This window comes from Piliocolobus tephrosceles, chromosome 3 (assembly GCF_002776525.5).
Source record: "Piliocolobus tephrosceles isolate RC106 chromosome 3, ASM277652v3, whole genome shotgun sequence".
NCBI lineage: Eukaryota > Metazoa > Chordata > Mammalia > Primates > Cercopithecidae > Piliocolobus > Piliocolobus tephrosceles.
Window position 1 is genome coordinate 82,535,279 of NC_045436.1, and position 27,931 is coordinate 82,563,209.

General features: G+C 42.6%; 1 protein-coding gene and 2 pseudogenes across 4 annotated transcripts in view; 2 read left to right on the forward strand and 1 right to left on the reverse strand.

Moving 5' to 3' along the window:
• The window catches only part of MANBA (mannosidase beta), a 138,822-nt gene that overhangs the window by 103,074 nt on the left and 7,817 nt on the right, over window positions 1-27,931 (reverse strand). For 3 of the 4 annotated variants that reach the window (XM_023220104.2, XM_023220107.2, XM_023220106.3), the window contains exon 2: window positions 1,943-2,037. In XM_023220104.2, coding sequence (XP_023075872.1) covers window positions 1,943-2,037 — 95 coding nt within the window. Of the gene's footprint in view, window positions 1-1,942; window positions 2,038-2,619; window positions 2,977-27,931 lie in introns of those variants that run through there. The other variant, XM_023220105.3, reaches the window with a different exon arrangement.
• On the forward strand, window positions 9,364-9,856 carry LOC116418741 (annotated as a pseudogene).
• On the forward strand, window positions 26,382-27,633 carry LOC111547954 (annotated as a pseudogene).

Below are 27,931 nucleotides of genomic sequence, written 5' to 3' on the forward strand. Positions count from 1 at the left end.
AAGTTCTGATACATGCTACAACATGGATGAACTTTGAAAACATTATTATGCTAAGTGAAAGAGGCAGTCACAAAGGCCCACATATTGTATGATTCCATTTATATGAGGTAACCAGAACAAGCAAATTCAGAGGGACAGAATGTAAAGTAGCGGTTCCTAGGGCTGGGGTAAGAATTCAGGGGCGGGAGGAGTGGGCAATGGCAAACAACTGCTAATGGGTGTAACTTTTTGCGGGGGATGAGGAAAATGTTCTAAAATTGATTGTGGTGATGGTTTTGTAACTGTAAATATACTAAAAACCATTGAATTATATACTTTAAATGACTGAATTGTATAGTATGTTAATTATATATCAATAAAGTATTTTTTTTAACTAGGTAGAAATGCCTGGGTAGAGGCATTTCTATTCCCCTTACACTCTTTGCTCTTTGCAGGAACCCCTTACCCCTGCAAAGAGTGAAACCAAAACAAGGAGGTGTTGACAGCATGAATTACTAGGTAATTGACTCATATGTGTAATTTGGGCTGGAGAGCTAAGGAGGAAAAAGCTGGACAAATCCAAGGGGCAGAGAGGTGCGGGCAGTGTTACAGGGACAGACATCATTCAGCTGTATTTTCACAGACAAGTGAGAAGTTTATACTTGATTTGCCAAGTAAAACAGACACTTGCTATTCTTGAGCGAATACCTATCTTGGCAAAATCAATATTCTGGGATGATTAATCTAATGTTCCTAAATAGAAAAGATTGGAGAATAAAAGAATGAAGCAAGAAACTTGATAAGGCAGCTTTGGCCTCTTTCCTGGCACTCATCTTCTAGGCAAAGATGAAAAGATGGAAATGAGATGGAAGGGGCAAAACCAAGAGAAATGTTAGACAAAAATTTGCAAGACCCAGAACAGACTGAACACAGGAAGATGAAGAAAAGATGTAATAAGCCCAAAGCACCTTAGACATAGATTGGAAAATGGTGTTACATTAAGAGAAACAATGAAGCTGTTAGAATATAAAGTTTTAAGGGGGAAAGTCAATAGGATATGTTGAGTTCAAGGTGAAATAGAACCATTATGAAAGATATTCTAAAGATTATCTGTAAATAAAAGCCTGGAGCACAGGAGAAACTCCATGATATTGATAACAGTATTCTGGCCTTTTTCCCCCTTTAAAAGACTAGTAAATAATTACCAAAAAGAAAAAAAATCACATAAAAGGGACGGAAGGATTTTTTTAATTTAGTAGTAGTAGTGGTACCTTTGGGTAACATCTGCCTCATATGGAAATATTTGCTTGCAATAACAGAACATTACTGAAAACAATACCTGTGCTTCACCTCCTGGCCTCACCATGTAGTATAGGTCAAGGTCATAGTCTCAATAGCTGGTAAGTACTACATAGAGCAAATGATACATCTACTAGACATAGTAGCAAATGATACATCTACTAGACATACAGCAAATTATAATCCTACTAGACAATATAATATCTACTCTAATGATTACTAATCATTACTAATTACATTAGTAATTACATTATGATTGCTAATCATAATGTAATCATCAGAGTATATATTATAATATTATAATAAATATATACTCTGATGATTACAAGGGAGTGGGAAAGAGGAAATCTACATAAGATCTGAGTAGGTCTAGATGACTCCATTATAACCACTGGAAAAATGACTCCATAAGACACTATTTGGTGACTGTTGATTAGTAGCACCATCCTCATATACAAAACAAAACATAAATATTCACTTTTATAATACAATATATTCACTTTCATATTCACTTTTATAATATATTCACTTTTATAATACAAGGCTTTCATCTTACTTAACTCTCAGATATGTAACCTAAACAAACAAAACACAGATTTTTGCTTAGACAGAAAAAGAAGAAAAGTTCAAATAATAATAAAAATACACCCACAAACATACATACCTAATTTCAAAGGGTAATTTAAATTCCTTGCTGTAGGTCCAGTTATCCAAAGAGATCCATCTGTAGTTAAGGTCATTAAACCTGTAGTAAGAATCCTGTTGATATAAGGTAAAAATTATGGTAGATGGTTAAATATGCACAAATAAATCAATAAAACAAACATAAAATAAATTATTAACAACAGCTACTTATCACCTAAAAATTAATGAACTCTTAGGCTAGTAGTACAAAGAGGTAAGATCGTTAATACTGAAAAATGTGAAAGGAAAATTCCAACAAATTACCTGAAATGAATTAATTCTCTGAGATATAAATAATACAGCTTCATTATTAAAGAAAATGGGTGGACATTAAGACTTCCTTCCCCTTGGAGACAGGGTTTCACCATGTTGACCAAGCTGGTCTCAAACTCCTGATCTCAAGTGATCAACCCACCTCAGCCTCCCAAGGTGCTAGGATTACAGGCGTGAGCCATCACGTCCAGCCTACAGTTTACCTTGTGTACTAATCTGTTTCACTCTCTAAATGAGCAAAGTGGGAGATCACTGTCATGGCCGAAGTTACATGGCCAAGACAAACTATGGTCTGGGAGTCCCAGGTTCTCCTGTGTGGGCACTTTCCTAGCAGATGCTGAATGATGGAAAAGTCTGGGTCTCATGTTTCTGTGTGGTCCTCACCTCACTTGACTTCTGCTCTTTCTGTTTGCTCTGGGCTTCCATGCTCTCATTGATATAGCTCTCAGTTTTCCATTGGTCCATATCCCATTCTGCCTTGGACATTTTTGCTTCTTGCTGCTCACTGATGAAACAGGAGGTCTGTCCTGGAGATGAGCTTGGTACAGGCCAACTGCACGTGGGTCTCAGAGCAGTCCCTCTTCAAGGTCCAGATAACATGAGAAATGAGTCTTCTCACATCATTGTTGGGGATGGGGGGCGTAGTTGCTGGTTTAGCTAAATTTCAAACTGATCACCTGGGGATAAGAGCAGTGGGTAACTGAAGCATTTGGGCTCGGGGGACAGGCCAGTGCCCATGTTGTTGTATTTCCATTGTGTTTCACAGTCTTCTCTAAGTTGAACACAGTGCCAACAGAATCTGCCTCAGGTGGATGGTTGTAGGTTGTGTTTTCAGAGATGGTGCCTTCTGGCATAGCAGTGTTCTCCATAAAAATGCTTTGTTCAAAGGCATTTCTTGCAGTGGCATTTTTAAAACGCTCTGATGAGCAAATACTTCCAGAAAAAGATTTTCCTGAAGACTCGGGTCTCCTAAAGATGAAAAAGCCCCTTGTGAAGGGCCATTTATGAGGCTCTTCGCTGCAGAGAATGGAGGTGTCTTTGCGAGCAAAGTCTATTGAGACAACTTTTCTGAAATGTACAATTGGTTTTAATTCAACTTTGCATTTTCTAAAACCAAAATGGGTAAGTCTTTCAATCTGTTTCTGACCTCAGGCAGGGCTTTTGCAGGGGTGGAGGCAGAAGGCACGCTCATGGAGAAGGGTTTCAGCAAAGAGGAGACTGCTACCTTATGCTCTTGGGTGAATGAAGGCTTGATATAGACAGAGTTTTCCTGCTAACTTCTCATGCCCCTGTTCTGTGTGAGGCCGTTCCAGCTCCCTTGGAGCTGGACTCCAGAGCCTTTTTTCTTTGGCAGCGCTCTCCACAAATGCCCAGGCACCCTGTCCCCTCCTGTTGCTCTGCTTTCCCACCTCTTTGAAGTGACTTTTCTGGATGCTCCTTGGGCCCATGAGGATTCTCTTCACTCTCTGCAGGCTTTTGCCTACACTTTGAATCTTAGCCAGGCTGTTTTCCTGTGGTTGGACAGTTTCTAATTTCATGAGTTGTTGGATGCAGGCTGAAGAGAGGGACTCTTTGTATGGTTTTTCAGAATACCCATCTTTTACATTTGAGAAAAACAGGTAACTATAAGGTTAGCTATTGGCAGAGCTGAGGTTTTATTTTGGACAAAAAGAAAAAGCAGTTGAATTGTTTTGTAGCTGAAGGCATGGGCATGGGGGATGCCCAGGTAGTGAACTCCCCCGTGGGTAGACTGAGGGCTAGGGCTGGGCCTCAGGTGGGTCTCTGGTTCCCTGTGCTACTCTTCCGCTCTCTGGGAGAGCGGCAGGAGGGTCAGGCTGGGAGGGGCTGCAGCAGCTGTTCACTTGGGCAGGATGTCAGAGGACTAGGACACCAGCTTCCCATCATGGGTCTTGATCTTCTTCACAATCACAGCCCTGGTGGTCCTGGTGCAGCTGAAGGAGGTGGAGCCCACGCCAGAGCCAAAGCGGGGACTTGTGAGGCCCCCATAGGTCGAGTTTAGACCACCTGCATAACCGCTGGTGGTCTTCGTATAGATAATCATGTTCTTCATCCCAGACTCCAGCCGGCTCTCCTCGCCCTCCAGCAGCTTCCTGTAGCTGGCTATCTCGATGTCCAGAGCCAGCTTGACGTTCATCAGCTCCTGGTACTCAAGCAGCTGCCACGCCATGTCCTGCTTGGCCCGCTGCAGGGAGACCTCCAGCTCAGACAGCTTGGCATTGGCATCCTTAACGACCAGCTCCCCACGCTGCTCGGCATCTGCAATGAGGGCCTCCAGGGAAGCCCTGTGGCCTTTGAGGCCCTCAGTCTCAGCCTGGAGTCGGCCGATGTTCCGGTTCATCTTGGAAATTTCAGTCTCTATACACCACAGGTCATCCTTGTGCTTCCCAGCCAGCGTCTGCAGCTCCTCATACTTGATCTGGTACATGCTCTCAGCTTGGCCTGGCTGCAGTTGGCGATCTCCTCATATGGCGCCTTGACCTCAGAAATGATGCTGTTCATGCCCAGGGAGCGACTGTTGTCCATGGACAGCACCACAGATATGTCCGAGATCTGGGACTGCAGCTCCCAGATCTCCTCTTCATATAGCTGCTTGAGGAAATTGATCTCATCAGGCAGCCCTTCCAGGCAAGACTCCAGCTCTACCTTGTTCATGTAACCTTCATCCACATCCTTTAGATGAGGACAATTTCATTCTCCACATCTGCACGCTTATTGTTCTCATCCTCATACTTGTTCTTGAAGTCCTCCACCATCCCCTGTATGTTGCCAAGCTCCGCCTCCAGCTTCAGCTTCTCCTGGCCCGGAGTCATCAGCTGCCACCTAAGGTTGTTGATGTAGCTCTCGAACATGTTGTCCATGTTTCTCTGAGCTGTCTTCTGCTGCTACAGGAGGCTCCACTTAGTCTTCAGAAGTCTCCTTCTGGAGATCCCAGAAGGAGCAGAGAAGCTGCTTCTTGGTCTTGTCAGTTAACTTTACCACATATCATCTCATGACTGGAGGAATTTACAAGAGGGTATATCCACGTTTCTCGTGATTTATCCACGTTTCTTGTGACCTTCCCTGTGCCACCTGGAGGGTTGTAAGCAGGGTTTGCTTAGTGTAGCAAGTCTGGTGACCTTGCTGTGGCACCTAGATAAGGGTTCAGGAATGCAGTTGCAGAGTATTCAGGGTAAGGGTCAGCTGCACTACGGCGGGGAGGCGGTTCCTGGGGCAGCTTGTCCCTAACAGTAACAACATTGATTCTACATCTTATAGATTTTTCTATAAGAAATAAGGCAAGACGTAATTTAGTGCGTCATTGATGTCCAGCTGCTCACTCCCAAAGCCTGACAAGTTGATGCCATTGCTGTCCGAGGCCACCTCCGGCTCAATAGTCAGCTCAGTGCTCATGTGCTTTTTCCAGGCTTGTAATACCTTTATGAATGCTCCTTCTGGATTCCCTACAGATGCTTCCTCAACTATCATGTAAGATACAGTAAGTCTTTCTGAGTTTCTCTTACAGAGTTTAGCTTGTTAATTTCCTTATCCTTTGTTCTCAAACTCAACTTTCTTGTTCTTCCTTGCCCCTAGTTACCGTAAACAGCCTACCCTCTTCCCATCAGCTCTAGTCAATAACTCACATCTGTTCCCTTGTTTACCTGTACCCCAAATTCCCCTGAAACTGCACGGCTCACACACTCCACCTCTGTCTTCCTCCCCTTCTGTATTCAAAACAATATGTACAAGTAGCCAATCAGGTCAGCTCAAATTGTGCGATCCAACCCCAGTCCATGGGGGCGTGGCACAGAGATAGGGACTGCATTAAGGATAAAAACCCCTGGTCTCCTTTGTTCTCTGTGTTCTTGCGATCTTGAGTGACGCAAGTGGCACCCTTCTGCAGAAGTAAATTGCTTTGCTGAAAGAATTTAAAAAAAAAAAAAAAAAAAAGATTGGCTTCCCCTTTTAAAATCAAACACAAAACCACCAAGGTATCGGCAGAGAATGAATGAAAGACTGAATCTATGGTGTGTAGCCAGCAGTCTCTCATTGCCCTGTGGTTCTCACTCTGCTTTTTGCTGCCACTATCCCAGCCGGCCTCCAGGGGGAATACTTCTCCACTGCCCAAAAGTCAGCACAACTCCCTTCCACTCATTGGATTCGGGTAGCATTTCCAGTTATTTTTCACTTCGCTAAGTGAGCACGAAAAGGATCTCTACAGAGAATACACAGGCAGCACAGATACTACAAAACTTATTAACATCAGGTTTCTTATATTATCCTACCTCACAGCAAACTGCCACCCACAGGCCACATGCAGCTCCCTACATGTTTCTGTGTGGTTAGCAAGCTAAGTAAGAATGGACATGTGCCCATAAATAAAGATTTACTAGAGCACAGCCATGCCTTTTCCTTTACATTTTACATATGGCTGCTTTCATGCTATAGTGGCAGAGTTGAGTAGACATGATGGAGACCATCTGGCCCTGGAAGTCTAAAATATTTAGTATTTAGCTCTTTAGTGAACACGTTTGCTAACCCCTGCCCAAGATGACTGGCCTCCTAGATGTTCATAGATGTTGCTCCATCTCAGTGTCTAGACCCAAGTCTGCCTCTTCATAAATCCTTAAGTCTTTCTTCTCCTATCCCCTTTCCACTCTTTTTCCACTTTTTTTTTTTTTTTCTGAGATGGAGTTTTGCTCTTGTTGCCCAGGCTGGAGTGTAATGATGCAATCCTAGCTCACTGCAACTTCCGCCTCCCAGGTTCAAGCGGTTCTCCTGCCTCAGCCTCCCTAGTAGCTTGGATTACAGGCATGCATCACCACACCTGGCTAATTTTTTGTGTGTTTTTAGTAGACATGGGTTTTCACCATGTTAGTCAGGCTGGTCTCGAACTCCTGACCTCAGGTGATCTGCCCACCTCGCCCTCCCTAAGTGCTGGGATTACAGATGTGAGCCACCGTATCTGGACTCTTTCCACTCTTTATCTCCCAGAGGAAGACTCAAGACAGGAGGCAGAACAGAAAGTGGCAAAAAAATCTTTTCAGTTCATCTATCCATGAACAATATATAGAAGGAAATTGTGCAGGCATGCAGGGGCTTCCCCTCCTTTGTCAGGGACAGATTCAAGTATTTCCTTAAGTACCATAGCTCTAAGTCGAGAAGGAAAAGCCAACTCTAAGTTCCACACAGGTAAGAGCCGGATGACCACGTTAGGCTGGAAATGGCCAGTTAGGCAGTTGCCGAGGGCAAAACTGTAAGAGGCACTACATCACTGGGTGTGTATCAAGATCAAGATAGGTATCTACCAGAAACTGATCCTAACTGGAAGAAATATTTTGATAAGCTACTAGGGGAGAGAGTGACTGACTGATGAGATTTAAAACAACAGGTAATCACCAAACTGGCTTTTAAGGTCTGGTTAATGGTAAGGTTTTGTTCTGTTAAATGCCGTGTGCCAAGCCCAGCCAATTTGCTTTCTTTTCTGCTCTTCTCCCACACAGGACTCGGCCTCTCCAATGAACAAAAATGGAACACATATTTACAGACACAGGTCTGAAGAGGCACCTAATTATTAGCATGACCATGTCACTTCCCCAAGCCCTATTTATAACTCTACACTGTGGACTTAGTCCAATACAGTTAAAAATATCATGAGAAGGAAGGTGTGAGAGCAATTCAGCCACAACACATCAACACACTAAGCTCAGGGACTGGCTGATGATCTGGTTGGCAAGGCATAAGTCCTCTTCCCATCTCCCAGCTCCCTGAAGGAATTTGCAAGTTGGCTCAAGAGGGCAATCTTCCCAGATATATTTTTTCAACACAAACATAATTTATAGGTTAAAATTTTGTCTTACTTTAAAGAGGCCTATCTGAAAAAGCTACATAATGTATGATTTCAACTATATGACATTCTGAATGTTAAATAAAAATTATAGGAGGCTGTTGTTGACTGAGCTCCTGTACTAGGCCTCAGCAGAGCAGATCAAATCAAAATAGTCACTCATGCTAAGTACCACTTAATCAAAATGAAACTTTAACGAAGCAGGTAGATCCGCAAACAGACCAGTTTTTCCTGAAAACTTGAGATTCCAGTTCACCTGAGTAAGGAAGTTCTCTCTGCATTTTTTTTTTTTTTTTTTTTTGAAACAGGTCTTGCTCTGCTGTCACCCAGGTCAGAGTGCAGTGGCACAACCATGGTTCACTACAGAGTCAACCTCCTGGGTCAAGCAATCCTCCCAGCTCAGCCTCCTGAGAAGCTGGGGCTACAGGTGTATGCCACCATGCCCAGCTAATATTTTATTTTTATTTTTTTGTAGAGATGGGGATCTTACTATGTTGCCATGGCTGGTCTCAAAATCCTTAGCTCTAGCAATCCTCCTACCTTGACCTCCCAAAATGCTGAGATTACAGACGTAAGTCACCACACTGGCTGGTTCTCTCTGCTTTTACCCTTTCTAGAAAAGTAACCTGAAGTTATCTCATGTTAATCAATCAGTTTTTTTCCTACTGTTCTGTTTATTTGTTCCTTACAAAACTCATTATACTTCCATGAAAGTGCTCATTGTATTTTGTAGAATGCATGCTTTCCCGATTCATGAATGACAAATAAAAAACAATTTGATCTTTAACTACATTTGTTGTAATTTTGTCTTTTGACATGGAAAAGAAAAAAATATGGAGACAGTGAAAGGATCAGTGGTTACCATGGGTTAAGTAGAGGAGAGGCATGAATAAACAGAGCACAGAGAATGTTTATGGCAGTGAAGTTATTCTTTACAATATTGCAATGGTGAATACAAGTCATTTGTATTACATTTGTCCAAACCCACAACATGTACAACCAAGAATGAACCCTGATGTAAAGTGTGGACTTGGAGTGATAAAGACGTGTCAATGTCTGTTCATTGATTCTAACAAGCGTACCACTCTGGTGGGGAATGTTGAAGAATGGGATGCTATGCATGCAAGGAGGCAGGAGGTATGTGAGAACCCTCTGTACTTTCTGTTCAATTTTGCCATGAACCTACAAAGTCTACTCTTCCGGGGGAGTGGGGCGGCAGTGCGAGAGTTAGCTCTGAAGAGTGGTGAGTCAGAAGAGACCTCAGGCAGCAAGCAATTTGGGCCATGGCCTCTGACCTAGACTTCTCACCTCCAGAGGTGCCCGAGCCCACTTTCCTTGAGAACCTGCTACAGTATGGACTCTTCCTGGGAGCCATCTTCCAACTCATCTGTGTGCTGGCCTCATCGTACCCATTCTCAAGTCCCATGAGGAGGACACTGAACCATCAGAGCCCAGAAGTGCTGAGGTGACAAGGAAGCCCAAGGCTACTATTCCTTCTGTGAACAACAGGCCCAAGAAAGAGACCAAGAAGAAGCGGTAGAAGAGGAGGCCTGAGGAGGCAGATGGGCAGGGAGAGGGACTTGAGGACAGCCCTCCTGGGAATCTATATCCTGTTCCCCTCCTCCGTCCCAGGCTTAGCATCTGAGGAGGCTGTGACGCCCTCTGACATCAGAGATCTAGACAGTCATGACAGTTCCCAGGCTCCAGCTGGGCAGTCCACCACTTCTTCCTCTTTCTGCTTCTGTGATGGTTTCGAGTCAAGGGGACTGAAACACACTGTGACTGTATTAGGAGGTTTGTTCAGAAGTTGGGTCAGCTTACAGAGTCACATTTTCTTACTTAGTCATGTGTCCAGCCTTGAGTCACCCACTCCTTGTGAGTTTACACTCCATTTTGGAGTTATTGTCTAATGCTGGCAAGCACACCCTCTCCCATTATTTGTGCACTACGGATCTCCTGCTAATCAGTCATCTTTTTTGCTGCTGTGTAGACAGAGCCAGGCCTCACCTGTTTGTTTAGGCCAAGATGCCATGGCCATGCAACGTTAGTGATCCCACTAGCTGCAACAGCCAGGCCCAGAAAATGCCTGACATGAGAGCTAGCAGACGGCCCAGGCCAGGGTAGGCAGTGCCTGCTTCTGCTCCATCAGGTGCAGGGGATTTGGCTGAAGGCATGCATATTTCCTGGGCACAAACTTCCTGAGCTTCTGAAATGGGAGGCTCATCAATTTCAGACCAACCTCTTTTCAACCCTTCAACCCATCATAGCACGTTCAAGGTGTGCCTTTTACTTCCACCTGTACATCCCTCATTCCTTCAATTCTTTCATTCCCTAACCAGTGAGAGTTCCTGGGGGAAGTGTGATGAATAAACTGACATGCATGCTGAAAAAAAAATAGTCTACTAAAAATTTTTCTCTTACTAAGAGAAAATACCAAAAAAAAAAAAGTTATAGAGGTTTAAATTACATTTAACATTACTATTCCAAATGCTAATCAACCAACTTAATAATTTGGTTCCAGATTGGTCTGACCCTATTTGATCATACTGAAATTCTGAGCCTTATTTAGAGCAAACAGCAGCTCAGGGTTACCTCTCATAACTAAGGACCCATGTCAGTCTGAGTTGTTAAGCAAACCCATGAACCCTAAAACAAATAAGAGTATCATTTGTCAAACATTTACTACACATCAGCCTCTATAGTAGGCACTCATACACTCTTATCTTCATAATAAACATGTACAGTAAATACCATTTAATAGAGGAAGAAACTAAAGCTCCAAAAAGTGAAGTAGCTTTCTTGAGGTTCCACAACTAAGCAGAAGTATGTACACTGAGGAAAGAAACCAATCTAGTCTAACACCAAGGTCTGAATTCTTTGGACTATACTACAACGCCTCATGCTGCGTGTACTTACACGTTTATACCAGCTGGTAACTGCAACAACAATAATAGTTAAAAGTTACTGCCTGTGACCCTACTGGGGTAGGTACTATTATCATCCCCATTTATCAACAAAGACTACAAGGCCCATACTCAAATGGCTATTAAGTGGTGGAGGACTGACTTAGAACCAGGAAAGATGGCTCCAGGGTCCATATACTTAGTCATTACCTAGTACTACCGTTAACGTCACAACACCATCAATATTTACAACGTCAGTGCTACTTATAAAGCAGCAACCATGAAACAAACATGCCATGTGTGCGCCTTGGCTAGTTATTTATAATTGACACTGTATTTACTCTGTTTACTGTACATCAACAAACCATGTGTCATCAGCAAATGACAATATCATCAGTCTCATTTTCTCAGTAAGCTCTTCTGGACTCCATCATTATGCCTGATTATAGATATAGAGACTACTTAACCAGGTATAGCTTTTCTGTTCCCCAATTCTGCTTCAGACCAATGTCAGACTTGGGATTTTGGGAGCCAAGCAAAATATAACAGTACTGAGAAAAGAAGCACCAGAAAGAGCGAGTCCCCAGCTCGAGTCCAGGGAAGTCATTCCTGGCCTATCTCACAGAGGTCTTTGGGGAAGGGAAGGCACCCAGGAGAACTGGAGGGGAGTCACAGGGTGAAGGAAGCTCCCAGATGAACTTTGTAATATTTTCGACAAGCATGAATTTTCCTGAGCAGAATCCAGGAGCTTGGGGGTGGCGAACAGGAAGTACAGATATGGGTGCAGCCAAAGGTGTGAGCAGGTGGGGAGGGGTGAGGCCTGAGAACCATGCTTGCTTTCTCAGCAGGGAGGCTTATCGCCTGGGGCAAGATCTCAGCCCTGCTCACCAGATGCCTGGATATAAACTGATATAAATTCAATGCTGTTGGGGGGGGCACACTAGGAGTGAGACTCGTCTTGCTGGCTTCATGGAAGCTGGGTAAGGCCTGTCTTTTTGTTTTGTTTTGTTTTTTTGAGACGGAGTCTCGCTCTGTCACCCAGACTGGAGTGCAGTGGCACGATTCTCCTGCCTCAGCCTCCCAAGTAGCTGGGACTACAGGCGCCCACCACCACGCCCAGCTAATTTTTTGTATTTTTAGTAGAGATGGGGTTTCACCGTGTCAGCCAGGATGGTCTTGATCTTCTGACTCGTGATCTGCCCGCCTGGCCTCCCAAAGTGCTGGGATTACAGGTGTGAGCCACCGCGCCCAGCCGGGTAAGGCCTGTCAGTGCTGGCTTTTCCCCACTTCCCTAGTGACCTGTGTGATGCAACAGAGGCAATCATAATCCCCCTGGCAACATAATTCCATTAGCCTGAGAACCCCATAGTGGCCATGGCAGGCCCCACTCAAAAAGAGTGTGAGCTCAGACCCGCTTAACCCTGTCCTCACCTGATGGATTTTCTCTACCAGACCTGGTAGCCAAAGACAAATGACATAAACCCTTGGGACCTCTATGGCCCTGCCCATCACCTGAGAAACCCAAGTACTTATCCTGGCCAATGCAGGGCAAGATTATATCCCCCTTCTACTACTGCAGCTAGTGCTTTCTTGAAAGGGCCACCTCCTGGCTGGAGGCCAATCAACTCAAACTGATAAAAGAACAACTCTGCTCTAAAGAAGAAAACAACTAATTCCATTGCCTGCAATATCCTGGTTAACCAGAAGTACTGAGTCTGTTCACACAATAGCTTCACTGCTAGCATAACCAGTATTTGAGAAAGCCAGTGCACTAAACGAAGCTACAGCCAAGGACTCCCACAGAGGTCGCTTCACTCCCCTGTCACCTCCACTGGAGCAGATGCTGGTTATCCATGGCTAGGAGACCTGAACATGGATCACATCACAGGACTCTTTGCAGACAATCCCCAGCATCAGCCTGCAGGCCAGTAGCCCCGCTGGGTGGCTAGACTCACAGAGCAATAGCAACCACTGCAGTCTGGCTCTCAGAAATCCCCATCTCTAGGGGAAGGGGGAGAGCACCACATGAAGGGATTACCCCATGGGACAAAATCTAAACAGCAACTCTTGAGTTCCAAATCTTTCCACTGAAACAGTCTACCCAAATGAGAAGGAACCAGTTAAAGTAATTCTGGTAATATGACAAAACAAGGTTCTATAACACCCCCAAAAGATCACACTAGCTCTCCAGCAATGGATCGAACAAAGAAGAAATCTCTGAACTGCCAAATAAACAATTCAGAAGGTTGATTATTGGGCTACTCAAGCAGGCACCAGAGAAAGGTGAAAACCAACTTAAAGAAATTTAAAAAACAATGCAGGATATTAATGAAAAGGTCTCCAGAGAAACAGATATCATAAAGAAAAAATAATCACAACTTCTGAAAATGAAAGACATACTTAGAGAAATGCAAAATACACTGGAGAGTTTCAACAATAGAATCGAACAAGGGAAGGAAAAAAGATAAATGAAACAAAAACTGGTTTTGTGAAAAGATAAACGAAATTGATAGACCACTAGTGAGATTAATCAAGAAGAGAGAAGATCCAAATAAGCTCAATTAGAAATGAAATGGGAGATATTACAATTGATACCACAGAAATACAAAAGATCATTCAAGGCTACTATGAACATCTTTATGTGCACATACTAGAAAACCTAGAGGAAATGGATCAATACCTGGAAATATACAATATTTCCAAATTGAAACAGGAAGAAATAGAAACTCTGAGCAGACCAATAACAAGTAGTGAGGTTGAAACAGTAATTTAAAAACTGCTACCATCCTGGCTAACATGGTGAAACCCCGTCTCTACTGAAAAATACAAAAAACTAGCCGGGCGAGGTGGCTGGCGCCTGTAGTCCCAGCTACTCGGGAGGCTGAGGCAGGAGAATGGCGTAAACCCGGGAGGCGGAGCTTGCAGTAAGCTGAGATCCGGCCACTGCACTCCAGCCCAGGCGACAGAGCAAGACTCCGTCTCAAAAAAAAAAAAAAAAAAAAAAAAAAAACTGCTGACCAAAAAAAAGTCCAGGACCAAATGGATTCACAGTTGAATTCTATCAGATGTTCAAAGAAAGATTGGTACCAATCCTACTGAAAATACTCCAAAAAATAGAGAAAGAGGGAATTCTCCCTAAATAATTATATGAAGCCAGTATTATCATATACCAAAACCAGAAAAGGACATAACAAACAAAAACTACAGACCAATATCCCTGATGAGCATAGCTGCAAAGAGCCTCAACAAAACACTAGCTAACCAAATCCAACAGGATACCAAAAAGATAATACACCATGATCAAATGGGTTTCATACCAGGGAGGCTGGTACATATGCAAGTCAATAGATGTGATACATCCACATAAAAAAAGAATTAAAAACAAAAATCATATGATCAACTCAACAAATGCAGAAAAAGCATTTGACAAAGTCCAGCATCCTTTATGATTAAAATCCTCAGCAAAATCGGCATAGAAGGGACATACCTTAAGGAAATAAAAGTCATCTGCAACAAACTGACAGCCAACACTGTACTGACCAGGGAAAAGTTTAAAGTATTCCCCCTGAGAACTGGAACAAGACAAGGATGCCCACTTTCACCACTTCTCTTTGACATAGTACTGGAAGACCCGGCCAGAGCAATCAGACAACAGACAGAAATAAAGGGCATCCAAATCAGTAAAGAGGAAGTAAAACTGTTGCTGTTCACTGATGATATGATCATATACATAGAACACCGTAAAGACTCATCCAAAGAGTTCCTTGCCTGATAAATAAATTCAGCAAAGTTTTGGAATACCAAATCAATGTACACAAATCAGTAGCACTCCTACACACCAACAGCGACCAAGCTGAGAATCAAATCAAGAACTCAACCCCTTTTACAATAGCTGCAAAAAAATAAAATAAAATACTTAGGAATATACCTAACCAAGGACATGAAAAACCTCTACAAGGAAAACTACAAAACACTGCTGAAAGAAGTCATAGGTAACACTAACAAATGGAAACACATCACATGCTCATGAATGAATAAAATCAATATTGTGAAAATGACCATACTGTCAAAAGCAATCTATAAATTCAGTGCAAGTTCCATCAAAATACCATCATTATTCTTCACAGAACTCGCAAAAGCAAACCTAAAATTCATGTAAAACTCAAAAAGAGCCTGCATAGCCAAAGCAAGACTACGCAAAAAGAATAAATCCTGAGGCATCACATTACCTGACTTCAAACTCTACTGTAAGGATATAGGCACAAAAACAGCATGCTACAAGTATAAAACCAGGCACCTAGACCAGTGGAACAGAATAGAGAGCCCAGAAATAAAGCCAAATACTTACAGCCAACTGATCTTTGACAAAGGAAACAAAAAGATAAAGTGAGGACAGGACACCCTATTCAACAAATGATGCTGGGATAATTGGCAAGACACACACAGAAGAATGAAACCGGATTCTCATCTCTCACCTTATATAAATATCAACTCGATAGATCAAAGTCTTAAATCTAAGACCTGAAACCATTAAAAAAAAACTAGAAGAGAACATCAGAAAAACTCTTCTAGACATTGGTTTAGGAAAACACTTCATGACTAAGAACCCAAAAGCAAATGCAACAAAAACAAAGATAAATAGATGGGACCTAACTAACCTAAAAAGCTTCTGCACAGCAAAAGAAATAATCAGCAGAGTAAACAGACAACACACAGAGTGGGAGGAAATCTTCATACACCATGCATCCAACAAAGGACTAATATCCAGAATCTACAAGGAACTCCCAACAAATTAGCAAGAAAAATCAAATAATCCCATCAAAAAGTGGGCTAAGGACATGAATAGACAATTCTCAAAAGAAGATACACAAGTAGCAGAAAAACAAAAAAATGTTTAACATCACTACCTATCAGGGAAATGGAAATCAAAACCACAATGAGATACCTCTTTACTCCTGCAAGAATGACCATAATTAAAAAATAAAAAATAAAAAAAAAGATGTTGGCATGGATGTGGTAAAAAAGGAACACTTTTACACTGCTGGATGGAATGTAAACTAGTACAACTAAGGAAAACAGTAAGGAGATTCCTTAAAGAACTAAATGTAGAACTACCATTGATCCAGCAATCCCACTACTGGATACCTACTCAGAGGAAAAGAAGTGATAATATTAAAAAGACACTTGGATACACATGTTTATAGCAGCACAATTTGCAATTGCAAAAACTGTGTTATATGTGGTATATGTTATACATAATATGGAATACTACACAGCCATAAAAAGGAACAAAGTGGAGTTGGAGACCACTATTCTAAGTGAATAACTCAGGAATAGAAAGCCAAGCATTGTATGTTCTCACTTATAAGTGGGAGCTAAGCTATCAGGATGCAAAAGGCTTAAGAATGATATAGTGGACTCTGGAGACTGGCAGGCAAGGATGGGAAGAGGGTGAGAGATAAAAGACTACACACTGGGTACACTGTATACTGCTTGGGTGAAGGATGCAACAAAATCTCAGAAATAACCACTGAAGAACTTCATGTTACCAAACAGCACCTCAGCAGGTCATGGTTTTTTTCCTGGTAAAGTGACCCAAACCTTCATTCCTGAAGGGTCTGGGCCATTTGTCGTCCTGCTCAGATTGGGCTATTGTAGTTTCTCATTGACCTTAATCTCAGGGCATGGTAATACAATGAGACACCCCAAGGGATCTCCTGTATTCCATGCATACTCTTCCTTATCTCCATTGTGGAGCAGTAGACTGATTTTGTCTTGATAGTCTGGGTCAATCCCTAGCCAACACTGTAACTCCCTTCTTACCCTGTTGACTTAAACGTAGGAGGAGCCCGAAATGTTCAGGTGGTTATCTTAACTTCTAGTTTAATGGAATCATTGTGCCTCCTGGTGGCAGCATTTCTCCCTCTAGAACTGAGACTTCTAGACCAGCAGAACATAATGTCGCAGGAACAGAAAGAAAATTTTGCTAGTGGATCACTAGTGGTGATGGTGAATGGTTCCACTTCCACTTCCACCCCTTGATTCCTGGACCTATGAATCTTGGCTATGGGAGAAACAGTACCATATATCGAATTCTGATTCAGAGCATACATGGTCTTCTGGAGAACTTTGTCGCAGCCCTGAAAAGTATTGTCACCTAGTTGGCATTGTAATTGTGATGACAGAAGGCCATTCCACCATTCTATCAATCCAGCTGCTTCGGGATGATAGGAAACATGGTAAGACCAGTGAATTCCATGAGCACAAGCCCACTGCTACACTTCTTTAGCTGTAAAGTGAGGGCCTTGGTCAGAGGCAATGCTGTGTGGATTACCGTGATGGTGGATAAGGCATTCTGTGACTCCATGAATGGTAGTCTTGGCAGAAGCACTATGTGTAGGATACGCAAACACATATCCAGAGTAAGAGTCCATTCCAGTGAGAACAAACCTCTGCCCTTTCCATGATGGAAGCGGTTCAATATAATCAACCTGCCACCAGGTAGCTGGCTGATCACCCCCAGGAATGGTGCCATATCGCGGGCTCAGTGTCGGTCTCTGCTGCTGGCAAACTGGACACTCAGCAGTGGCCATAGCCAGGTCAGCCTTGCTGAGCGGAAATCCATGTTGTTGAGCCCATGCATAACCTCGATCCCTGCCACCATGGCCACTTTGTTCATGGGCCCATTGGGTGATGACAGGGATGGCTGGGGAAAGAGGCTGAGTGGTATCCACAGAATGAGTCATCTTATTCAGTTGAGTATTAAAATCCTCCTCTGCCAAGGTCACCCGTTGGTGAGCACTTACATGGGATACAAATATCTTCATAGTTCTTGACCATTCAAAGAGGTCCATCCACATACCTCTTCCCCATATTTTGTCACAATTTTCCAGTCATGCTTCTTCCAAGTCACTGACCACCCAGCCAAACCATTGGCTATAGCCCATGAATCAGTATATAGCTGCACATCTGGCCATTTTTCCTTCCATGTAAAGTGCACAACCAGGTGCACTGCTCGAAGTCCCGCCCACTGGGAAGATTTCCCTTCACCGCTGTCCTTCAGCGATGTCCTAGAAAGGGGCTGTAGTGCTGCAGCTGTCCACGTTCAGGTGGTGCCTGCATATCATGCAGAACCATCTATGAACCAGGCCCTAGTCTTCTCTTCCTCTGTCAACGGATCATAGGGAATTCCCCATGAGGCCACTGGTGCAGGCTGGGGGAGAAAAGACAGGGTGGCAGGAGTGAGCCACTTCTGCCTTCGAGCCACTTACTCATGTAACTTAATTGTGCCTTCAGGACCTGCTTCAGCCCAATCATGTATATACCACTTCCATTTGATGAGGGAATGCTGCTGTGCACAACCTACTCTATGGCTAGATGGGTCAGAAAGCACCCACTCTTCATGATAGGCAGTTCAGGTCGCATAGTGAATTGACGACCCATAGTCAAAGGTTCAGTTTCCACCAAAGCCCAGTAACAGGCTAAGAGCTCTCTCTCATAAGGAGAGTAGTTATCTGCAGAAGATGGCAGAGCCTTGATCCAAAATCCTAGCAGCCTCTGCTATGATTCACCTATGAGGGCCCCCCAGAGGCTCCAAACATCATCTCTATCTGCCACTGAACCTCAAGCACCATTGGATCTGCTGGGTCATATGGCCCAACTGGCAGAGCAGCTTGCACAGAAGCCTAGACCTGTTGCAGAACCTTCTTCTGTTCTGGACCCCTCTCAAAACTGGCAGCCTTTTGAGTCACCTGATAAATGGGTCAGAATAACACAAACAAATGCGGAATGTGTTGCCTCCAAAATCCAAATAGGCCCACAGGGCGTTGTGCCTCTTTCTTAGTTGTAGAAGGGGCCAAATGCAGCAATTTATCCTTCACCTTAGAAGCAGTATCTCAATAGGCCCCACACCACTGGACCCCTAAAAATTTTACTGAGGTAGAAGTTCCCTGAATTTTAGTTGGATTTATTTCCCACCCTCTGGCACACAAATGTTTCACCAAGTCCAGTATGTTTGCTACTTGTTGCTCACTGGATCCAATCAGCACACTGGTCCAGCATAATGGACCAGTGTCATACCTTGTGGAAGTGAAAGTGATCAAAGTCTCTTCAAACAAGATTATGACATAAAGCCAGAGAGTTGATATATCCCTGAGGTAGGACAGCAAAGATATATTGCTGGCCTTGCTAGCTGAAGGCAAATTGCTTCTGGTGGGCCTTATGGACAGGAATGGAGAAAAAGCCATTTGCCAAATCAATGACTGCATACCAGGTGCCAGGAGATGTGTTAATTTGCTCAAGCAATGAAACCACTTATGGTACAGCAGCTGCAATTGCAGTCACCACTTGGTTAAGTTTATAACAATCCACTGTCATTCTTCAGGATCCTTCTGTCCTCTGCACAGGCCAAATAGGACAGTTAAACACGGATGTGATGGGAATCACCACCCTTGGGACTTTCAAGTCCTTGATGGTGGCACTAATCTTCGCAATCCCTCCAGGGATGCGATATTGTTTTTTTTGTTTGTTTGTTTGTTTTTTGTTTTTTGTTTTGAGACGGAGTCTCGCTCTGTCGCCCAGGCTGGAGTGCAGTGGCCGGATCTCAGCTCACTGCAAGCTCCACCTCCCGGGTTTACGCCATTCTCCTGCCTCAGCCTCCCGAGTAGCTGGGACTACAGGCACCCGCCACCTCGCCCGGCTAGTTTTTTTGTATTTTTTAGTAGAGACGGGGTTTCACCATGTTAGCCAGGATGGTCTCGATCTCCTGACCTCGTGATCCGCCCGTCTTGGCCTCCCAAAGTGCTGGGATTACAGGCTTGAGCCACCGCGCCCGGCGCAATATTGTTTTTGATTTACTATTTTTCTAGGTGGGGCAGCTCTAAGGGCTTCCATCTGGCCTTTCCCATCATAATAACCCTCACCCTATAAGTCAGGGAGCCAATGTGGAGGTTCTCCTAGCTGCTAAGTATGTCTATGAAAATTATGCATTCTGGCACTGGGAAATGACCACACGATGAATCCAGGGACCCACTGGACCCACTGTAAGTCAGACCTGAGCTAAAACTCCATTAATTACCTGATCTCCATAAGCCTCTACTTCAACTGGAGGACCACGATGACATTTTGGGTCCCTTGGTATCAATGTCAGCTCAGAGCCAGTGTCCAGTAGTCCCCAAAATGTCTGATCATTCCCTTTCTTCAATGCAGTTACCCTGGTAATAGGCTGGGGGTCTCCTTGGGGAAGGATGGGAGAAATATTAACAGTATAAACAGTCACTAGCATAGCGGGGTCCTTTTCAAGGGGACCCAGCCTCCTCTTCATTCAAGGGGTTCTGGGCCTATAAATTTTGTAGTTGAGTGACTGCAGTTCCCACTGTTAGCTCTGACATATACAGAGGAGCAATTACAGGACTCTTCAGAGATGCAGTTGTTGCCGTCGAAAATCTATTTCGCAAAGCATTTGTCAAGGGTATATCTTCTGAACCCTCCCAGCTGGGATGGGTAGGTCTAAAGTGACCAATCCACTCCAGCATCCAATCTCCCTAAACCTTTGGATCCCTTCCTCTACATCAAACTGAGAGAGATCAGGCATTTCTAGCTTGCTCACAGTAGGCCATTTTTTATCCATATTTCAGCTAACCAAGCAAATAAACTATTAGAACCATTAAAACCTTTTTAACTCCCAGAGCTGCAACATTAAAAGCAGAATCTCTATTTAGTGGGTTCAAATCAATAAATCCAGCCTGATCCAACTCTGTGTTCCTTCCACCATTATCTCACACCCTTAATATCCATTCCCATGCCTGTTCTCCAGATTTCTGCTTATTTAAATTAGAAAACTCAAGCAGTCCTTTTCTAGTGTAGCACACCTCCTCATGGGTCACTCTGAACCTCACCTCTAGGGGTCCACTGGGACTTCAGTCTAGGTATAGGTCTAGACTAAACAGGGGTGTTGGGGGTGGCTCTTGAGGAGAATCAACATTATTTTGCCTGGCAACTGCCTCAGAGGAGGCCATCACTGTTGCCTCAGGCAGTGCATGGTTTATCTCCTCAGACAAAGGTGGAAAGGTTGATGGCAGCATGGGTTGGGGAGGGGATGTTGCCACTACTGGGGATGAAGAAGCTGTTTCTTCTGGCAAAAAAGGTTCATCAGAGTTTACAAATTCAGCGTCCCCAGCTTCATCAGTTCCCCCACACATCCCCAGTCCAAGTTGCAGGGTCCCATTCTTTTCCAATCAATGCCCTCACTTTAACAGTAGACACCTGGAAAGGCTGTGCATGCACCTTTCATTGCAGGTCAGCCACATGATAAGAGCTTGTGTCTATTTTTCCACAGTTTCAGCTCTTTCTCTATAGGAGATAAGACTCTCACTCAGGGCAATCTAGCAGGGGTGAGGCTCAGTACTGCTTCTGAAGCTGGGAGTTATAATCCCTGAGCTCATCATTTTTCTTTCATCACTTTGTCCAGTGAATGTAGGAGCAAGCAACCAGTTTTATTATGTTCCTTGGCTCTCCACATATGGTCAAAAGTATTATGTTTAGAGTCACTAAACTCCTTGCCACTCACAAGCAGTGGATCAGGAGTATCAAATGCATTTATTTTGCATAACTCTCTAAACAGTTCATGCCAAGGACTATTGGTGTTCTCCATACTTTTAGAAATAGAGTCCTTAGGCCGGGCGCAGTGGCTCACACCTGTAATCCCAGCAGTTTGGGAGGCCAAGGCGGGCAGATCACGAGGTCAGGAGATCGAGACCGTCTTGGCTAACATGGTGAAACTCCATCTCTACTAAAAATACAAAAAATTAGCCAGGCATGGTGGCGGGTGCCTGTAGTCCCAGCTACTCGGGAGGCTGAGGCAGGAGAATGGCGTGAACCCAGGAGGCAGAGCTTGCAGTGAGCAGAGATTGCGCCACTGCACTCCAGCCTGGGTGACAGAGTGAGACTCCATCTCAAAAAAAAAAAAGATACAGAATCCTTAGCATTTTTTGGTCTAATCAAATTAAGCAGTCAACTCCAGAAACCCCAAAATCAATAAAAGAACTCCATCCTTAATATTCTGTTCCTCTAGAACCACTCCTGGTACCAAAATCTGTATTAGTCAGGGTTCTCTAGAGGGATAGAACTAATAGGATAGATAGATATATACAAAGGGGGGTCTACTAAGGAGTATTAACTCACATGATCACAAGGTCCCATAATAGGCCATCTGGAAGCTGAGGAGCAAGGAAGCCAGTCCAATTCCCAAAGTTGAAGAACTTGGAGTCTGATGTTTAAGGGTAGGAAGCATCCAGCATGGAGAAAGATAGAGGCTGGGAGGTTAAGCCACTCTAGCCTTTTCATGTTCTTCTGTCTGCTTTTTATTCTGGCTCTGCTGGCAGTTGATTAGAGGTGCCCACCCAGAATAAAGGTGGGTGTGCCTTTCCCAGTCCACTGAGTCAAATGTTAATCTCCTTTGACAATACCCTCACAGACACACCCAGGATCAGTACTTTGTATCTTTCAATCCAATCAAGTTGACACTCAGTATTAACCATCACAGTGTTTCATTCAGAAGCTATATTCTCCAAACTTCAGTTTCTCCTCTGTCAAATAGGATCTTCAGCTATGACTCTTACTTCAAAGGGTACACAGGTACAAGAGATCCCCAGCCCATGAGTCTGGCAACATGTTTTGGTCAACCTTAACATTATATTTTTCTAAAATCCTTAAGTTAGTAAATATTGTTTCCCATCTAACACAGCTCTAAGTGAAAAAAGTTGCAATTTAAGGAGAGTCCTTATCTTCTAACCAAAGAGACTACAATTTAAAAGGGAAAACAAGATAAACCATTTGCTTGGCCCACTATAAGTGCCAGGCATTATGCAAGGTTTTTAAGGAGACACAGAGACAAGTGACACCTGACTAAAGTGTAGCGGTCGGGTTCCCAGCACTGGAACTCATGAAAGGTTAGAATAAATGCCTGGAGACAGATGCCTAGCTGATAGGAAGAGTCAGAGGAGGAGATCACACTTGCTCAGGGAGTGAGGCTGGGCAGCTACATGGTTCCACTGCCTCTGAGACGAAGCCAGGGGGTGACTGTAGCTGACAGGTGGAAGAGGCAGTTGGTGAAATATTTTCTGCATGGGTTTGAGCCCCAGCTTAATCCTAATACCTGTGAGTCTTTGTGAAGCTCATAAAACATCTCTGTACACCTGTTTTCTCAGTTCTACAATGGAGATAGTAATCATACCTACATGCCTCACAGGATCAGTATAAAGAGTGCACGAGATAATTACGAAAAGTGCTTAGAACAGTTCTTGGTACATAGTGTGCACTTAATAAATGATAGGCTTCATTTCTATTACATGTACTGGTCTGAAATGATATCTAAGATATATTAAGTTAAAGGAAAAAGTCAATATAAAACTATATAGAGAGAGAGAATGCAATCATCTGTGGGGGGAAATACATAAATCTATATATGATTATCTGTCTGTATATGTTCACAACATATATGGAAGAATACACCAAAAACTGGTTAATCGTGGTTGTTTCTATAGAAGGGAACTGGAGACCTAGAAGACAGGGATGCTTTTCATAACATAGCCTACCTTTAAAACTGTTTACTATTGGCCAGGCAAGGTGGCTTATGCCTGTAATCCCAACATTTTGGGAGGCCAAGGTGGGCGGATCACAAGGTCAGGAGTTCGAGACCAGCCTGGCCAACATGGTTAAACACCATCTCTACTAAAAATACAAAAATTGGCTAGGTGGTGGTGGGTGCCTGTAATCCCAGCTACTCAGGAGGCTGAGGCAGGAGAATCGCTTGAACCTGGGAAGCAGACGTTGCAGTGAGCCAGGATAGTGCCATTGCACTCCAGCCTGGGTGACAGAGCAAGACTCCATCTAAAAACAACAACAACAACAACAAAAACCGTTTACTATTTATATGCTTTACCTGTTTCTAAATGTCATTAAAATTAATCTCTTTTTTAAAAAAAGAAAACAATGAGCTAGGTTGATAGCAGTAGAAATGGTAAGGAATGGTTATAAGACACTATAGATTGGACTTAAAAGATCCAGTACCTAACAACAGACGTGAGAAAAAAAAAAAAAAAAAACAGATCCAAGATCCTAGGCTTAGTTTACTGAGAAAATACTTATGCTTTTATTGTAAATAGGTAAAATAAGAGAAAGTAAGGGTTGGGAGAATTGAGAGAAGAAATATTTGGATATATGGAGTTTCATATGCCATGAAGACACTGAGGTAGGAGAGTCGAACAGAATTTCTAGCTGGAAATCAAGTGAGATGTGGTGGTTAGACACAAGCATTTCAGCAATTGTGGTACAGAAGTGATGGTTGAAACAAAGAGAATTCCAAGAGATGGAGAATACAGAAAGAAGTGATATGTGAATTAACCCTGAGAAAATGTTTACATTTTTTGAGAGCTTTTAGCAAATGGGGTGATTTTAGTGGTATATTTTGAACAAAAGTATATTGTACTCATGTCTCTATTTTCATCAGACACATTTGAATTAAAATTATAACTGTTCCATTTGTTTACTATTTACTGTTTCTGCCAATAGGCAGCGTGCAACGGTGAAAAGAACATCGGTGTTTGAATCCTTGCTCCACCATCCATTAGGTGCATAATCTTAGGCAATAACTTCTCCGAGCCTCAGTCAATGTAAATTATTATGCCTTTTCCAGAGGGTTGCTGTGGAACTTATATGAACAAGTGCACGTGAAAGCGCCAAGAAAAGTGCATCACACGTGGAAGACGTAAAATAAATGTTACATGAAAATGAATTGTATAGGCTGATTACATATATTTATACTTATATACGATAAGGACCAGCCAACGCTTACCTAAAAATTCAGCTCTCAGGTGGTCCTTTGATTTTCAGTTCGGGGCCAGACAAAGCAAATCCTCCCAAACCCCAAACACACCTCATGTGGCATCAAACAAAAAAGCATATGTCCAGGTTTAAGGATCAGGATTTTTAAAACCATTTTTTTTCAAATGAGGGCTTAAAAACCTTGGACTTTTCTCTTCCCAGAAATTGAGCAATGTTATTAATTGCGAACTACTTCTGTTTAAATTAAATTTCAAATGCAGAGTCATTAGCTATTTTATCTCCTTAATGTCACACTTGATAGATGCAGCCAATCTTTTTTTTTTTTAATTTTACTTTAAGTCAGTCAAATTTTTAGAAGAAGACATACATATCTTTAAAGGGTCATTTCCTAAAAAGCTTTTGAGATCATTTCACATCACAAAATGATCACATAAAGCCAAACATTTCATTATTTTTTCTTTTTTAATTTAAAAATATTTTCCATCATTCTCAGTATTCAAACAAATATTTCAATCTTACAAGTCTTAAGATCTCTGTGGAAGGTTAGTATAACAACCAGAAAAGCTTCTGTTTTAAGAAAAAAATGTATGTTTAGTCATTTTGGATTATAATAATGGGACTTTCTTCTCTGAAACACATCAAAAATATTTCACGAGTCATAATGGTATTGTAGTTACGTTGAAGGAAAAGGAAGTCCTTATCTTTTAGAGACCCATACTGAAATGTTTGCAGATGAAATAATGTGATAACTGGGATTACTTTATAATACTAAGGGGGCCAGGAGTGGCAGCTCACACCTATAATCCCTACACTTTGGGAGGCCGAGGTGGGAATATTGCTTGAGCCCGGGAGTTTGAGACTATCCTGTGCAACATAGGGAGACTCTGTCTCTACAAAAAAGAAACAAATTAGCTGGGTATGGTGGTGTGAACCTATAGTCCTAGCTACTTGGGAGGCTGAGGCAGGAGGATTGCCTGAGTCCAGGAGGTGAAGCCTGCAGTGAGCCACGACCATGTCACTGCACTTCAGCCTGGGTGACAGAGTAATACCCTATCTCAAAAAATATATATAAAAAATAAAATAAAATAACAAAACAAAATAATAAGGGATGGCACAGTGGATAGAGACTAAACAAAATTAGCCATGAATTGATCATGTTGAAGCCAGGTGATGGATACACGAAATTTCATTTTGCAAGTATCTGTATTTAACTATTTGTTTGAAATTCACCAAAAGTTTAACAACATTCACATAGAAACTGCTTATTTGCTACTTAAAGAATACAAAAGTATAATGTACACTGATGCACATATATTGTTAGAATGTACTTATGAGTGATAACCTGCAGACCGGAGATTCCATAGACAGACTCATGGCTCCTTAGAAAGAATGACTGTGGGTGGAGGAGACCCAAGGAGAAAAAGCAGAGTCCAGGCTTAGACTGCAGCTTCTCGCTTACCTGTGCAGTCTAATTTTGAGTGGCCTCTTTGTAGTTAAGAGACACGAGCTCCCATTCTCTGTCTGCTAACCCAAAAGCCTTGTGTGTACTCCTTGCCATGGCTCAGCTCCAAACATACTTCTACACCGATAACAAGAAATATGCCGTAGATGATGTTTCCTTCTCAGTCCCTGCCACCTCTGAATTTGCTGACCTTAGTAACATCATCAATAAATTACTAAAGGACAAAAATGAGTTCCACAAACATATGGAGTTGTATTTCCTTATTAAGGGCCAGTTTCTGCTAATGTCCTCGATCAAACACACGGAACTGGAGAATATGCCATCAGAGGTAGTTGTGAAAATAGAATACGTGAAGTACACAGCACCCCAGCCAGAGCAATGCATGTTCCATGATGACTGGATCATTTCAGTTAAAGGGGCAGAGGAATGGATCTTGACTGGTTCTTATGATAAGACCTCTCAAATCCGGTCCTTGGAAGGAAAGTCAATAATGACAATTGTGGGACATATGGATGTTGTAAAAGATGTGGCCTGGGCAAAAAAAAAAAAAAAAAAAAAAAGACAGTTTGTCTTGCTGATGTTTGAGTGCCTCTATGGATCCGACTATTCTCTTATGGGAGTGGAACAGAGAGAAACAAAGTGAAAGCCCGATCGTGCTGCCGAGGTCATGCTGGAAGTGCAGAGTCTATAGCTGTTGATAACTCAGGAACTAAATTTTGTAGTGGCTCCTGGGATAAGATGCTAAAGATCTGGTATATAGTCCCTACAGAAGAAGAAGATGAAATGGAGGAATCCACAAATCGACAGACAACACAGAGCAGTTAGGACTCCCATAGTGACCCTCTCTGGTCACAAGGAAGCAATTTCCTCAGTTCTGTGGCCAGATGCTAAAGAAATCTGCAGTGCATCTTGGGACCGTACAATTAGAGAGCAGGATGTTGAGTCTGACAGTCTGAAGTCAAACTCTGATAGGAAATAAAGTACTTAATTGTATTTCCCATTCTCCAACTTTGAAGCGGTTAGCATCTGGAAGCACAGATAGGCATACTAGACTGTGGGATCCCTGAACTAAAGACCATTCTTTGATGTCACTGTCCCTAACTTCACATACAGGTTGGGTGACATTAGTAAAATGGTCTCCTACCCATGAACAGCAGTTGATTTCAGGATCTTTAGATAACATTGTCAAGTTGTGGGATACAAGAAGTTGTATGATCTGGCTGCTCATGAAGACAAAGTTCGGAGTGTAGACTGGATAGGGACACAGGGCTATTTTCAGTGGACAAGCAGACAATAAATTGTATTCCTACAGATATTCACCTACCACTTTCCATGTGGGGACATGAGAGGGAATGATAAATTGATCACAGAGATTCTTTATACAAATGAAATTGGTAGAAAATCATGAAATTACATTGATGCAGATGCAGAAAGCAACTGTTTGAAGTTTATATAATGTTTTCACTCTTTATAACAGCTAACATTTAACTATCTTTTTCTTATTTTGTATTTATAATACAATAGTTTGTGTTTATAAAATGAAAAGAATGATTGTGACTAGCTTGTTAATCACATGTATAGCTACTATGATGTACTCTTATACTTTATAGTTAATAAATTTATACATCTAAAATATATCTTTCT